This window comes from Lissotriton helveticus, chromosome 9, assembly GCF_964261635.1.
Source record: "Lissotriton helveticus chromosome 9, aLisHel1.1, whole genome shotgun sequence".
In the NCBI taxonomy this organism is placed as follows: Eukaryota; Metazoa; Chordata; class Amphibia; order Caudata; family Salamandridae; genus Lissotriton; species Lissotriton helveticus.
Window position 1 is genome coordinate 132924218 of NC_136070.1, and position 16588 is coordinate 132940805.

Consider the following 16588-nt stretch of genomic DNA (forward strand, 5'->3'; position numbering starts at 1 on the left):
CCACATACGTAGATGACCGGGGCAGATACGTTGGAGTCACGGGCACTTGGGTGGGCAGACCTATCACCTTTATCTCAATATACGCGCACCCAGGGATGCAGGGCACATCATTCACTGACCTAAGTGCTATACTCTTGACGTTGCCTGACTGACACCTGGTGCTCGGAGGCGACTAATAGCGTTGGGCGCTCTAGATAGACACTCCCCGCGCAATTCCCCAAGCCGCTCATGCTTTCTCCAGTTTCTTAGAGGCGATGGGGCTGATAGATGGCTGGAGGGCATACAACTCTGATAAGATACAACACACCTTCCACTCAGGGGCGCACAACAGCCTTTCCTGCCTTGATTATATACTTGTCCCAGCTTCACAAATCACCGATATTCATGAAATCCGCCACCTGGGAAGAGGTATCTCCGACCACTTCCCTCTGTGGGTTCATATAGTTCTAGATCAGACACAGGTGGGAAGGATTGCCCCAATAAATCCCTGGTACCTCAAGAACCCCAAAATACTGAAAGGCCTAATTAGAACTTTTGATGAATACTTTTTGGAGAACAAACACACAGTTGAGTCCCCCCAGACACTGTGGGAAGCTTTCAAAACTGTGGTCCGAGGGCAGGCCCTTTCCTTTGTGGCGGGCTCCAAAAAAGACAGGGTGAAAGAAATCTCCGACATGGAGCAGGAGCTATACTGTCTAGAACAGAATGTTACCTCAGATGCCACACCTGAAGCCTTCCACTCCCTCCATCTGCGACAGGAAGAATATCGAGCATTGGTCACTGACCATGCCAAACTACTGGGACAGGAGAGGCTGGGATGTATATATGACTGGGGTGACAAGGCCGGCAAATTGCTCGCTTGGTTAGACAAGAGGAAGCAGGCCAGCAGGCTCGTGCCACAAGTCAAAGGCACTGATTGTTCCCCGGTGACAGATCCTCATGGCATAGCTAACCACTTTGCAGCTCACTTCCAAACCGGGTATAGCTTGGTGGCACTATACCCTGAAGCAGACTTTATTGATCTCATTAAAGACATTTCTCTACCGAAGCTCTCAGACTCAGACTTCACATTCATGGACAGTGCATTGACTGCTGATGAAATAGTAACAGCAATAGGAACGCTACATTCGGGGAAAGCTCTGGGCCCAAATGGCATTCCAATTGAGCTCTACAAGCTTCGACCAGATAAACTGGCCCCCTATCTTAAGTCTATGTTCGAGGATAGCCTTACACAGGGATCATTGTCATATGACCAGAGAATTGCTACTATAGTCACAATCCACAAGGAAGGGAAACCCAAAATGGAGTGTACCTCCCTTCGGCCTATATCGCTGTTGAATGCAGAACCCAAAATTCTGGCTAAAGTACTTGCCACCTGGCTGATCAAGGTGATAGGCGATCTAGTCCATCCAGATCAATTGGGGTTCATGCCTAAAAGAAACACCGCTCTCAACCTGCGCAGACTACACAGAGTCCTGGGCAGAGTACCGACAATACGAGAGGATGCCGTTGTGGTCTCCCTGGATGCCACTATGGCTTTCGATACGCTGGAATGGCCTTATCTTTTTGCAGTACTTGTCAAACTGGGATTTGGGCCAAATTTCTGCCGCTGGATACAACTGTTATACAGCGCACCGCTGGCCCAGGTAGTTGTAAATAACAGAAAGTCTGAACCCTTTAAACTCAGCAGAGGGACCCGTCAGGTGTGCCCTCTTTCTCCCTTACTGTTCGCTTTGGCCCTTGAACCACTAGCAGCGTGGATCCGTAAAGATGTAATGATTTGCGGCAAGCGCTGGTCGGCGGACTGGGAGGACCGAATATCCCTGTACGCTGATGATATTCTCCTTTATCTCACATCCCCCAAGAGATCCCTAATAGCAGCTTTCAACCTATTAGATATTTTTGGTAGGAACTCTGGGTTTTGCGTCAATTGGCAAAAATCACTTCTGTATGTCCTATGGGGAACTTCTCCCCCTTTGCCCTGAAACTGCCCGATTCCAGTAGTGTCAGACTGCTTCAAATACTTGGGCATATTTATATCTCTAGACCCATTAGCTCAATACGCCCGCAATCTGCTCCCCCACTGCAACGGCTCAAAAGCGACATAACACACTGGAAGTCACTCCCGCTTTCACTATTGGGCAAGGCTGCATTATTTAAAATGATGTATTTACCCCGTTTCCTCTACGCGCTACAGAATTCAGTCGACCTTGTCCCAAACTCATACTTTAAAGATCTCGAAGAGCTCCTGAGAGACCTCCTATGGGGAGGGAGACCACGTATCGCTATGAAAAAGCTGACACTTAGTTGTTATGATGGAGGAATCGGGTTGCCTGATATTAAAAAATATTACTGGGCTGCACATCTAACAACTATCAACCACCCTGACAACCTGGGATTCCTTTTGGATTATAGGCTTTTACCCAAAGGGACCTTTTCAAGAGCGCTATATTCCACACCAAACAAATACCTGCTCACCGGGCTCACTGCATACACAATTAAAATCTGGCACTCGGCTACTAAATCAATCGGCTGGCAAAACAAGTTGATGCTGGCCACACCCTTGTGGGATTCACACATACTAGGGTATATGGGGAACTCAAAAGGATTTGATAAATGGGACTTAATAGGTATTTCACATGTGAAAGACCTTTGGCGCGCTGGGGGTGTGAAACCCATTGACACTCTACAAACTCAATATGCCCTGGCAAACTCTGAATATTATCAATACCTACAAAAAGACTCGACTCCGCCGGACGCCTCCCCACTACAGGACAGACTATTGGATGGTCACCGGCCTGACAGGGCCATCTCCCTGACGTATCGGAAACACATTAACAACATCGACAACCCCCTATTGAAGTTGTGAGACAAATAGACTGAAGACGGAATAGAATTAGATGACGAAACCCGGCAGGAAGCGGTCTCCTCTCCTAAAACAGTCGCTATCCCAGAGAGACTCAGACTAGTGCAACTAAAGATCCTCCACAGAATTTATATAACTGGTCCCCAGCTGGTGCACTTGGGTAGGTTGACAGAAGGCTCTTGTAGGAGGGGATGCGCACAATTGGGCACGTTCAAACATATACTATGGCACTGTGAGCAAATTCAGCTATACTGGTGCAACATTCAGACGGTCATGAGTGAAGTGTTGGGGGTAGAAATCAGACCAGAAGTGCCCAGGTGCCTCCTTAACATCTGGGAAACTACTGACCTCAACACTTATATTATGGAATGGGTCACACTTGGCTGCATGATCGCCAAGAGAAATATTGCACTGCTTTGGGGAGCCACACACCCGCCCACGGGCATAGCCTGGGAACAAGATCTTGACTGGTGTATGCTGAGAGAGAAAACAGTCTATGTGGACTGGCGTTGTCCCTGCAAATGGTCCAAGGTTTGGGCCCCCTGGAACGCATATCAGGGTGATATATGTACCCCACCCCGTGAAGCTGATGAAGATGACCCCCCCATCCCCGTGAATTTCAATGAATTGTGCTGCTGTATTGAATGTAACCCTCAATTGATTCTGTGAACTTGTACCTTCATGTCGAGACTGTTTAAAAAAAAAGATTAACAAAAAAATGGTTTACTCAGGTATTTGACTTCTGCAGGTGTGTTGTGTGCAAGGGGCGTGGGCCCTACCTTGGCAGCAATAGAGGACCCAGAACTACAGAGTCTCTCCGTAAAACCTCCCATCTCCTCGTAACTTGCTGTACTTACTTTAATCTCCAACGCCCCTGGATGTGGCACCTATGCACGGATGTTTCGTGGAGGCTGATTCGGTGGGCATAACTGAGGCTGGGAGCATATCCTTATGGAATTACTGTGCCATTGCGTCTAGCACTGGTGGAGGTTCTGCATATGGAGGTTCTGCAAATGGAGGATATAAACATTAGGCCTGGGCGGTGAACTCTGCTCCTTTCACAGAGTTTGCGGATTTTTTCGCGCTCCGCAGGGCACTGGGAGTTCTGAAAAACTCTGCTCCGCTTTTCCTCCCTTGCACTCTCCACCATCATGTGGGTGATCGCGGATGGTCGCAACAGGTTGCGTTGAATAACCTTCTGTTCATGTTGAGAAAGCTGCCGCTCAGGTAGAAAATCTACTCGAGCAGCAAGAAAAGAAGCAGCGCCCTCTAGCGCTGCGCATGGTGCTGTTCGTGTTGATTTTACAGAGCAGGACAAACACCTGGCGCTGGAAATCAATGCGAACGGCATGACCAAATGCACTCTGCTGCTTGCTGAACTTCGTGTAGCGCGGCTGAATTTTATGGCCACTTCTCCAAACTCTGCGAACTCCGCCCAGGCCTATATATGACAATGGAGCTTCACTTCTTCCTCACTCTCCTTCAATAATATGCTCCCACCCCCAAAATGCAACCAATCTACCTCCTGTCCTCCACTCATAATGAGGCATTTTTCCTCTACCTTTGTAAAGGCCAGTGTAGCTACCGGTAATGTTAATAATACTAATAGAGCGTACTGCAACTAACAAGGTATCCTGGCGCTATGGTGACAACTGAAAATGAAGCAAAATGAAAATACATAAAGGACTCGTGTGAAAGCCAGGCCTTTAACACTTTTTTGACAAGGCAATAACAGTTGTCACCTGAACGGGTAGCGGTCGCACCTTGGGTGGCAAAAAAGGAAGTATTTTGCACAACAAGCTTCAAAAAAGAAACGTGGCGGACAGGTGGTTGCTCTGGCTAGTCAAAGACTGCTTATATCAGTCCCGGTCAGGCTAATGCAGCCCTAACACCATCAGCTGCACACCAGTTATGTGCCTGGCACCACAAAAAAGCTTACCTGGAAAATCGGATAATTGTAGCAAGACACAAAACAAAACAAGATGAGTAATAAAGAATGCTCCTTTTTCAGGGTGGAGGAGTTTAAAATAAAGTGTTTAGGAGGAAACGAAGAGGCAGTCTAACAGTGCAGGTCACCTCCAATGGTAAAAGAACTGCGAAGAGGAAGAGGGCACAGTTCCTGATCCTCCAATCACCAGGAACTCCCTGTTCCTCCTTAGTGACATTTTCAAGCCTGGGGTTTGCTGTCAAACAAACCTGTTGCAAACAATATCCATAGAGGCGGCTTTGGGTCCACCTCTTTCAACCATTAGCTTTTTTCTCCACCAGTATTTTACAGATTTGCTTGAGAATTTGTCAATCACGTCTTGACTCAGCCCACTGAAGTTTTCATCCCATGCCTAATGCTCTTGGCTGTTTGAGTGTATTCTACCACCTCCACCTGAGTGCTTGCATTGAACTGCATGAGGGAATACTTTATAACTATAGCCCTCTCTGCCCGCTCCTGCTGGCTCCCTCTCCTGTGTCCCTCTAATGTGCTAACACTGCAAGCATTAGCACATTAAACCCAGAACCATTTGCTTTGCCAATGCATGTTACGGTTCTGTTTGTCGTAGCTGGTTGTAACTTCCATCATCAAACATTAAGAAAGAGATACTAGTGAACTGTGGTGTGACATTAAAAAGGTGGATTGTGGACAGTTAATGCACTGTGATGGAGGGCTTTTTAAGGAGGTGTGTTTTCAACTCTTTCCTAAATTAGAGCACAGATTAATTTAATATTTCTCCTGATCTTGTAATCTGAAAATATTTAACTCACTGAATCTCCTTTACTGAACTTGACTTTCTTTATCACTGTTTGCTTGCAGTGTCACAGTATACAGCACTTTCACGTTATGCTTTTTTTTGGGGAGACGTGGGAAATAATGTTGGAAGGGTTTCTTAAACATGTAAATAATGATCTTTTCCGTCGAACAGATGGTAAAGCTACCTACAAAGATATTAGGAATAAAATATGTAAATAAGAGCAATATATCAGTGAAAAAAACAGATTTTTAAACCCAGAATACTAAATATATATTTGCCTGCACAGTTTATTGAAAGTTAATAGAACACACCATGATTCCTATGTGACACAGCTGTGGCCCTGACACCACGCTTTGAGAACCCAGAAACACATTTGTTGGTACTACCTTTCGATGTTTTACTGATTTCTAGAACAGGCTGCATGGCTGCATTCTTGTTTATCTTTATTCTTATATCACTGCCCCTGGTATGTGCTATGTTTTCATCCTGTTAAGAAAATGAGATTTAAAATTATCTGGGAAAGAAACAGGAAGACAAAAATCATAGCATAAAAACGGACAGGAATATAAGTAAATAAAAAGGGTACAATTATGGCTATTTCGTATTGTGGGGGGTAAAAAAAAGACATGAATCACGTCAGGAATTCCCGAAATTAATATTCAGAGACTTTTTGAAAAAAGAACAAAAAAAGAATAGGATCCCGAAATTATTCATCCCGAGATTACTCATTTATGCTTAATGCTGAAATGAGTAACCAGTGCTTAAGTGCTGGTGGTTTCCGGTGAGCACATGCGCTTACTCATCAACACCCACACTTATCATGAGCACCAGTTAAGGGCACATGCATTTACAGGAAGATTAAGTGATTTGCCCAGAATCGCAAGATGCTGAGCCAATGCCAAGAACCACACTTGGTTCCCCAGCTCCAAAGTCTGCACCTCTGGCCATTACACCACATCCTCCCCCCACTTTCATGGTTAGTAGTTGGTTCTGTTTTAGGCGGCGCTGACAGGAGAAATGGGCTGGTGCAAGCTGCCTCCTGACGAGAGCTCCGGTACGTATTTTATTTTTACAAATTAACCACTGTATTAACTGACTCGAAATTAACACATGAGGCCATATGGAACATTAGCTCTTGTCGCTGAATACAGACCTCAGCGAGGTGGCAAACTATCCACCAAAATGTATGTTGATTTTTTCTTCCAAAGAACCATAAATATACTATTCACAATATTTACCACTCTGTATGCCTCTTTGTGGGCAGTTTTGTGTTGTATGATAGAGGCCGCATGCTAAACCACGCGTGCCTCTACCACAGAGCCTAAACCACAAATGAATCTATTAACCACACATTCCTTTACCACACATTCCTTTACCACGTCATTTTGTATTGAAGGCGTGAAGGGTGAATGGGTATGCGTGGCTAAGGTCGCAACCCCTCTCCCCTGCCCTAAGCTACACACTCCCTACCTGCACCTCCCCCGCTTTGAGGTTCAAATTCTCCCTCTCAACCTCCATGCTGTCCCTAACCCTGAACAAACACTACCAGACCCCCTCCCACCCTTCTGCGCTGTCCCTAAAACAACCCTTTCCACTGCCCTTAGGCCTTAAACCCAAACCCCTAGTTAAAAAGCTACTCTGACACCCCCCTAAAAACTACCGGCCCTCCTCAAACCCTGAAAACTACCCTGACTACCCATTTCCCTTCGCCCTGAGGGTTAAAACCCTGTCCCTTAACATACACTACCCGAACCGCCTTCCATCCCCCATGCTGTACCTAAAACAACCTCAACCCCTTACACTGCCCTTGGGCCTAATACCTTAACCTCTAATTTAAAAAAACTCCCTGACCCTCCCCCAGTCCTGAAAACTACCCTGACCCAGCCCTGTAAACAACCCTAACCCCCAGCCCAAAAAATGACCCGAACCCCCCAGCCCTTAAAACTACCACCGAACTTCCAGCCCTGAAAATTACTCTAACCCTCTCAGCCCTGAAAACTACCCGCAAACTCCACAGCCCTGAAAACTACCCCTAACCCCTCAGCCCAGAACACTACCCCAACCCCCCAAGCCAGAAAACCACCCCATCCTGGAAGAATACCCACCCAGCCCAGCAGCCCCACTTGCCTCACTGTGGCGCTCTGCCTGGTGAGGTCTTCCTGCTTCCGTCCCTGCAGCAGCCCGCAGCTAGACCACGCATATGCCTGGTTAAGGCACATGCGTGGTTAAGGCAAGCATGGTTACGCTTGCGATGTTGGAACACCAGTGGCTGAGGCCACGGTGTTTCGACTGTTTCCCGTAGTTGCGTTCTATGGAAAACCATAAAATAAATTGAAAATGATCAGTAAATATGAATGCACCCCAAATGACGCTTAGGGCCACTGACATTCTGCAACCACTGTGGCCGCAGCATTTCCCACATAATTATTGATTTGCTACGTTTGCCTTATAATCTACCATCTCCTGCATAATTTAACAAAAAAGTTTTGTTACTTGTTCAAACGGATAAAAAAATTACTAAAACGCGACAACAAGGGTATTGCTGTGCATTGAAAGGCGCTTTGTTACTCACCGCCAGCCTCATCATATTGTGGACCAATCTCAATGACTGAAAATTAGGCTCGTTGGCCATGAATAAAAGAAAAAATATCTAATGAGACCGCAAGGGAACTCAAACCATTGTATGGAGTTATGGATTGAATTGTGTGTCAAGATGGCTACCCATCCCTGACTGATATCACAGCACTGTCTTTTCTTTTCAGGGAGCTTCAAGGCAGCCGCTTGTGGCACAATTCTTAAGCGCCTCTCGGAAAACGAGATGCAGTGCTTTGAGCTGCTCATGAAGGACACCCTTGGTAGCTGTGTGCCCACCTGCCACGGTGTGGTCGAGCGCGATGGCGAAAGTTACATTCAACTCGATGACCTGCTCACTAATTTCGACGAACCATGTGTCATGGACTGTAAAATGGGTGTCAGGTGAGGCGCACAAAAATACATCTGTGTTGTGTGTTTATTTGTCTTGTAGACCTGAGGATTAGAAGTCTTCTGGAAAAGCTCAAAGTTTCCTGCTTGCTGTAGGGTTGTGCTGACCTATGGGTGGACAAAGACATGGCGATGCTCGTTCATTGGTGAATTTATTTGGCAAACAACTATAAACTTGTTTTCCATCATTAGATGAATGATTTCAGATGATAGCATTTACGTAATATCATTGGTAGGAGGATTATGTGAATGGCAATCAGGTCTTCATTGTGACCTTGTGACTCTGACCTTGAAGAGTTATTCTGGAAGGAATTACATTAATAAGGTATCTTTTATTGCTGTACTTTAGAGCTATTACAGTCTATACAGAGAGAGTGGTTAAAGGTCAGCCCACTTCTCCCATTGATTGTTCTAAATGGCTTTCTGTATTGATTAACCGGCCAGTGCTGAATTTGTAAAAGAACAAGCGGCAGGGCCCAAAGTTTTGCTTAGAAGCCCGTGGCTGGCACCGTCAAACGTCATGGGTTCCAAATACCAAAGCTGCCTAGTCTTGATTCCATCCCATGCCTCCTTCATCCACCTCCAGAAAGTCTCTGCCTCTCTAGTCCACTCTTTGGGGGGGGTTTCATCCCTGCTTTCTTTGACACTGTTTTTCCATCTTCCTCTTTCTCCTTTCCCCCTTCTTTGTGTTTCCCTTTTGCTCTGGGCCAAAGTCTGTTCCGAAAAAATAAGTGCTGGTAGCCAAAAGTGAGTGTCGGTGGGTCCCACCTGCAACCACTGGCTCAAATTAGGCCCTGATAAACCTGCATTTATCAGCAGTTCGCTGATTATAAACGTCATTAATGATGTATGGAGTTTTTAGCGAGATAAGTGGAAGAGGTGTGGCGCAGCGGCCAGGTGCCTGACTCCGGACCACAGGGTTCACGGTTTGATACCCAGTATCTAGTGCAGGGATACGATTCTATTCAATTCCATGGACAGAGACAGGGGTGAAACGTTGTTCATTTCTTGGGGTGAGGAAGAGGTGTGGAACTGCAGCTAGGGCGACTCACTCCGGAATCTGGGGTTCATGGTTCGATCCCTGGCACCAGTGGCAGGTTAGCCCAGCACCATGTGACTCTGGGCAATAGCTTGCTTAATCTTCCCGACGGCCCCCAGCGCCGGGACACTTCTGTCGGAGGTAGCTGTGCACTTTACAAATGCTGGCATTTATAAGTTAATATTAACCGCATGCGCGTGGCGGCTTTTCCCGCTGTATGCGGCATTTTAAAAATTACCGCGTTACATGACGAGCTCAGCTCGTCATCCGCGTACGACAGGTAACGCTGATGACGAGCTGAGCTCATCATCAGCATGGAAGGGGTTAATAGGAACTTATAGAGCGCACATATACCCTCCAGACTCTTGATGCTATGGTAAACTAGAGTAGCAACAAAAGAAGGAGTTAATGTTAAGAGTAAGCATCAAATACCTGCTTAAAAAGCCAGGTTATTTAAGTCCTCCATGGGGGCAGAATCATTTTTGTTTTTTTCTGTGCTAGAGCTTACTGGCTGCTCTGTCCCAATTGCAAGCAGGACTCACTGTGACCGCTATTTCAGCTGGTAGATGGTCATGAACAGGTGTGTTATTGTATGCTACACATTATTTCAAGAAGTCACCTCACCGACAACTTTCATGGCCCTAGTCCAAAGCATTACACCTAATTTCTCTAATCAATTCGGGAAGAGGTGAGTTTGTAAGGAGCACAGCAAAAAGCCAAATGGGAGAGAAAGCTTCTTAGAAAAAAAGGGGGAAGAGCATTTTCCAGGGTAAGCCCATCAGTAAAAAAAATGGCATATGCCAATTCCAGTTGTTTGGAATCTCAGGACAAGAAGCAAAGCAGCTGACACGGATCTAAGTGCACGGCAAGGATCTAAGGGTCTTAGGCTAGTAGTTTCTGCAGAGGGTATACACACAACCATTTGCAAGTGTTATTTACATGTGTTGCGTGCACAAATGCTGTTTATCACATTTAGGCCTGAGTTATTGACTTTGACAATGCTAAAGAAAAATGTAGTAACACACTGCTTTCTGTATAGCATGTGTATAGGAAACAAAGAATTGAATGGTGCAAACAGTGTGATAATTGAGATTACTTTTCAGATGTGTAATGTTAAATACAGTGCATTCCTGCCCTTTAGCTTTCAGGCAGTGCAGTGCGGCAGGGTGACTTGCTGCGTGAAATAATGATAAATATGCCCCCAGTATCTTTGATATGGCTCCAGTCGACCAGAGACTTAAGGAATGGGCAAAGTGGGCTGTGGCCCAGGGCCTCAGCCTTTCAGGGGGCCTTAATAGGGCCAATTCTGTTCTACATAGTCTTGCCCTGATGACCTTTAATAATTCCTAAACAGATTGTTTTAAGTGCAGTTTTCCATTTAAACAAATTCATGTGGATGATGTGTGAGAGTCTATTACAGACATTTTGTAGAGAACATTTGTTTCATACAGCAGCCAGAAAAAGTTTATTTTAAATCAAAACAGGACCTCATATGTGAGAAATGGGAGGATGTCACAGAGATTATTTGCAGTAATATTAGTGAGCTGGTGTTGCAATATTGAAAACATACTTCACTATCTCTGAATATTTGAGGTAAACACATTTAGAATGTGGATGAGTGTGGCTGGGCACTGTCAGTGATCTGGCCAAAGAGTGCATGAAAGAGCTGAAATTGGATCATAAATTCAAAGCTGTTCCGAACAGGGGCCCCCAAAATATGTTTGGCCGAGGGCCCCCAAAATCCTTAAGATGTTCCTGCAGTCGACTCAACTCAGCATTTTACCTTTTAAGGACCACCTGGGCATCACCGTGTATGAGTCCTCTCATACATCACTTCGAGAAACAAGGATCTCTTGAACTATCACAAACCCCTAAAGTCCCTGGGCCATTTAAATGTAAAGCTATACTTACCACCATCTAGTGCTGCGATGTGGCTGCAAGGATCCAAGTCAGCGCTATACAGAGATAGATCTTTAAATAAGGAAATGTTTGCTTCACAATCCACGTAACCTACCTTAATACTGCCAATGGCCAAAGAAACGACAAACTGTGGTGGCTTCAGGCACCAGTGGGAAAGCCTCATGGTACTTTTCTCTAAATGTTTAGCTACATAGCCATGATAATATTTTCCCTACAAGCTTTAGAGATTCAGGCTGCTTTTACAAGCTCCAGCAGGCGAGCCAAACAATCTGAACATTTAAAGAGCGATCCCTGTGCCACTGATTCACACATTTCTGAGTCATCCTTGTGTGCAGTAGGCAGACTTGGACCTATTTCATGGCAGATCTGTTCAGAACAAAGATTCAAGAGCGAACATGTCTCAAAAACAAAATATATCCATCCCCTGGGCACTGCTATATGGGTTCATAAATACACGTTAGGTAATTACTGTCACTTGAGATTAGATTATCAGCTCTCCCATTGTGTACAAGAGATGTAAACAGCAGCATGGACTAGGTTGTGCCAGTCTATCTTTAAGGAAAGGGTTGTTTTTCTAAGGATAGGGTCTAACATGCTAGCTAAAGCATGTCTTTTTTTAATTCCTTTGTTCATAGAAAGCATTTTTTGATGCAATTTACATTTAGAATCCCGTGCAGGAGCTTTTGTGTACATGGGTGTGCAGATCACATTGTAAGAGTTTAATTAAATGCACCTCTCACACCCAACATTGTACCCAGCTTGTGTAGGTTAAATTCATTGTGCATGCTCTTGACTGGTGCATAATCAGTTTATCAGGCTGGAGGGGCACATGCATTGTTTGAACAAGTGAAGGGATGGAATGCCCTATTACTTACCGGTAATCTTCATTAGTCCTGGTCCCGCTGTCCTCGTCCTATCCATTAATTGTGGAGCATACCAAAGCCAGAAATCTGGCCTTCCAAAGCACCAAAGAACATCTAGGACACCACACCGAAAGCAGCATCCCAAGCAAAGCAAACGGTGTACCAATGGAAATGACAGGCAGGAGTACACAGACCGTAACACACCCAACCAAACATAAGGGCTGCATCACCCAGAAAAAGGAGGCGACAACCCAGGAGAACAAAAAACAAGGCCACTCCAGGCACCGCTGGCCAGAGGGAAGTCATCCCACACCTGGAAAACCACAGAACCAACAGCAGAAGAGGAACACCCGCCAAGGACGCACCAGAGGCTGCCAACCATAGACAGACAACTAGGAGGCCACACACTGAAGGAGTCCCAAAGTGGCCAGACACCCCAGCAAAGCCAGGGACTGACTAAAAAGGACACCACCAAGGCCTGGAAGAACCAGGACCCTGGAAAGGAGAAGCCATAACAGTCACCAAGGAGGCAGCCAGCCACATGAAAAAGGACCAGCAAGGCACACAGGCCCCACCAACCCCAACCCCCAAAAACTGCAGAGAGGTAGGGACCCAATCGCTAAAGGCAAAGCCCCAGAAGGGAAACTGAGGCTGAAGCAACCACACCATCACACCAACAGGCACTAGGAGGACCAGACCAGACTAAGTGCCCCACTGGGGACTAAAAGCCAGCAAGGATGCCCACATGGACAGAAAGATGTCACTGCCAGTGCCCCCAAGCAGCTCCAGAGACATAGCAACAGAACCAACAGAAAGTGGCCCAGAGTAAACAACGGAAGGAACGCCCAACAATGCCGAAAGGCCACACAATCAAATGCATAGGAGAGACAAGGGGAAGTATGGGAAAACCCAAATGTCCCTCCCCAACCAGGAATTAAGAGAGACAGGGCCAACAACCCCACCACCAAAGGGAAGGCCCACAGCTGACCAGCCCATAAAAAGGAGAAGAAGGGCTGCTAACAGGGCCGAGCCCCACACCCAGAGGACCAGCCAGGGGCAGGATCACACAGACTAAACCAGGAAGGGAGGAGGCACCGACCAAAAAGGAAGCCCCAACCAACCCAACCGAACCAGCCCCTATAGAGCTCAAAGGACACCACAGCCACTGAAAACCCCAGAGGAGCACCAGGCCCAAAAGCAAGAATCCCGAACACCAACCACCAGCACTGGCACAGGATGACCGCTAAAGCCCCCATACCGGGAGAAGGAGCCAGGGCACTGGGACATGTCAATAAGCTAAGACAAAGATACCCACAAAAGAGCGAAAGGAACACCGGGACACAACCACCCGATCCTTGCCCAACAACGACCCCGCCTCGACAACACAGAGGCAGGCTGGATGAGCACCATAACACCAGCAGCCCGAAGACCAACCAGGAGGACAAGGCGACCAGAAGACAAACCCCACCAGTACAGGACAAAACAGGGGGAAAGCCAGAGACCAGAACACAGCAAAGCACAAGACCCCACAGGAATGTGCCTAACCACAGGGCCCCTTATAAGGAAAGGCACCCCAGAGGAGTGGACACCACCAGACTCAGAACCGGACTGAACTGGGCCAGGGTCCAGAAAACTGAGACGATCAGGAGAGGGGCAAGGTAAACCCCCAAGGCCACAGGACCAGGGACGCAAAACCAAACAGGCACACCAGGGAACATCCCACTCCAAATAACACACACCAAGGACGACACCCCCAACTACAAAGCCGGTGCTCGACCCAAGGCGGAAAACTGCACCGAAGTTTGAAAAACCCACCTGCCACCAAAGACAAGCTGTACAATACATGCAACGACCAGCCACAGTAAACCCAAGGCCCCACAACCGGGACGACGGACACTGGACACAGTGCCAAACAGCCCACCCAGGAAGGGAAACCATCAACCAAAGAACCAGCCAACCAACTGGCCAGGAGGGCAATGCACAAATCCCAAGAACCATCCCAAGCGAGCCCCGACACCAGCCTCAGAAGGGTCAAGACAAAGACCCACGTCAGCCCAAGAGCAACCGGGGACGGAAACCACCAAGGGCCTCAGAGCCCCCGGCCAAAAGCCTAGAAGGAAAACAGGCACCATACCTGAACCCCAAGGACAGGAGAAACAAACTGGGTGGCCCCCAAGAAGCCAACCTACAGAACCACAGATCCGCCAACAGAGACAGGAGCAGGAACCACCACCGGGCACTAGGAAGTCAGACCACAAGACAGGAAGGCCAAACAACAGTCCAGGTAAACAGGCAACAGTCCGCATCCCCCAGGCTAGCGACTTGAGAAAGCACAGATGGTCACCCCCCCAAGCCGGCAACAGGGCCACCACCAAACGCCCCAGAAAGACGAAAACTGAGGCAGAAGGCCTCGGCACAGCCAAAACTGCTGGAACCAGAAAACCCTACAACAAAAAATTCCGTCACAGCCACTCCTAGCGCAGGGGCAAGAAGGCTATCAAAATGGCACCCCCATGAACCCAAGAAGAGAGGCCAAGACCAGAGAAGCACATACCAGAAAAAAGACCAACCCCCGAAGGGTGAAATCAAAAGTCACTGGAACCAGCCACACCAAGGCCCCAGAGACAAGACCCACAAAACACGGGGGAAAAGCCAGGGCAGAAGATAAGCAACCTGTACGAAGATAGCCACACCACCCCCCAGCCTGTACCAGGGGAAGGCAGGCACAGAAGAAACCAAAGGGAAAGGGAAGAACAACTAAAAGGTCCCAAGCCACGCCATGCACAGAACCGTTAGATTCCAGGGGAACCAGAGCACCCACACCAAAGAAAGATGCCAAGAAGAGGAAGGGAAGCAAGAGAACCCCTAGGCAGACGCCCAAAAAGTGCCCCCTTCCCCAGGCACCGAGCCCAATGGCCAGTGCCGGACACACACCCTGGAGGCAGACTCCCCCTCCCGAACCAGGAAGCACCCAACCAGGAGACGGAGGCAGTGAACACCCAGAGGCAACACTACCACCACAGGAAGACAGTCTGGAGGACACACAGCCACACCCCCCCAGGGGGCAGAGGCCAGAATGCAATAGGCCAGAAATAGGCCCACACCGCCGCAAGGCAGCCAAAAACCCCATAAGCACCGACACCAATGCTGAGGCGGGACAAAACCCCAGGAGAAGGACGAACCGGCCGGGGACACTAGAAGCTGAATCCCCAGCCAAAGTGCCAGGCGCAGGGAAACCCAACAGAAAAGCAGGCAAGAACACCAACAGCCCGATCCTAAAACACCGGACCAAGTAGGTGGGGCAAAAAAACCTGCAAAGACACCTTCCCACAGCAGGAACACACACCTAGCCACAGAGGGACCACAGACAAAGTAAGGTGGATACACAGTCTCTGAAACAGATGACAGGGCAAAGAAAGCACAGGCAGAAGCCACAGTCCCACCTGTCAACCAAACAGGCCAGGGGGACCACCAGCACAACCCCAAAACTGTCAAGTAGACTCCCCAGGGTGCCTACCTATCGGCCCAGCCATCAGGAAGACACGCCAGAGAGACAGGGGCGAAGACACCACCCCAAGCAACCGTGCAGGCAGGGACACCAAAGAACACCCAGATCCTGGCTCCAAAGCAGCAAATAGTAACAAAAAGAAAAATTACTACGCTGTACTGACACCGGGACTGGCAGAAACTGGTCTGTAGCGCCATCACCACAGTACCACCAGCCAGACCAGGTGCGCACCAAAAGCTGAGAGGCATTTCCACGCCACCGTCATCCAGGCAGGCCAGGAGCTCCACCAGCACGGTCCCTGCCTGAGCAGCCACCACAGGGTGTCCCAGCCAGCAGATAGACGCAACCTGCAACCTGGAAACGACTGGGAGGGTTGGTGCACCAGCCTCCAAGGGCCGGCCTGAAACAATCGTGCCTCCCAGCAAGCCCAGGAGGCCGGGAGACACACAAGCAAAAACTCATGACCAGACAGCCTGGCAGCCAGTTGGAGACAATGAATACCACCACTCCCTCTAGCAGGAGCAGCACCCAGAACCTTGTCCCAGTCCTGTCGGCAGACAGATTAAAGAACAGGCGGAATGCTGGGTAAGTATTGGTTATATACTCTCAGTGGGAGGGGATGGAGTTAGGGTCCCAGCATTCCCCTTTTCTTTTTTCTGTCATGGA

General features: G+C 48.0%; 1 protein-coding gene across 1 annotated transcript in view; it reads left to right on the top strand.

Moving 5' to 3' along the window:
* ITPKA (inositol-trisphosphate 3-kinase A) overlaps positions 1-16588 on the top strand; it is a 727443-nt gene that overhangs the window by 499960 nt on the left and 210895 nt on the right. The window contains exon 3 of the mRNA XM_078659624.1: positions 8373-8586. Within this exon, the coding sequence (XP_078515750.1) occupies positions 8373-8586 (214 nt within the window). The remainder of the gene's footprint in view (positions 1-8372; positions 8587-16588) is intronic.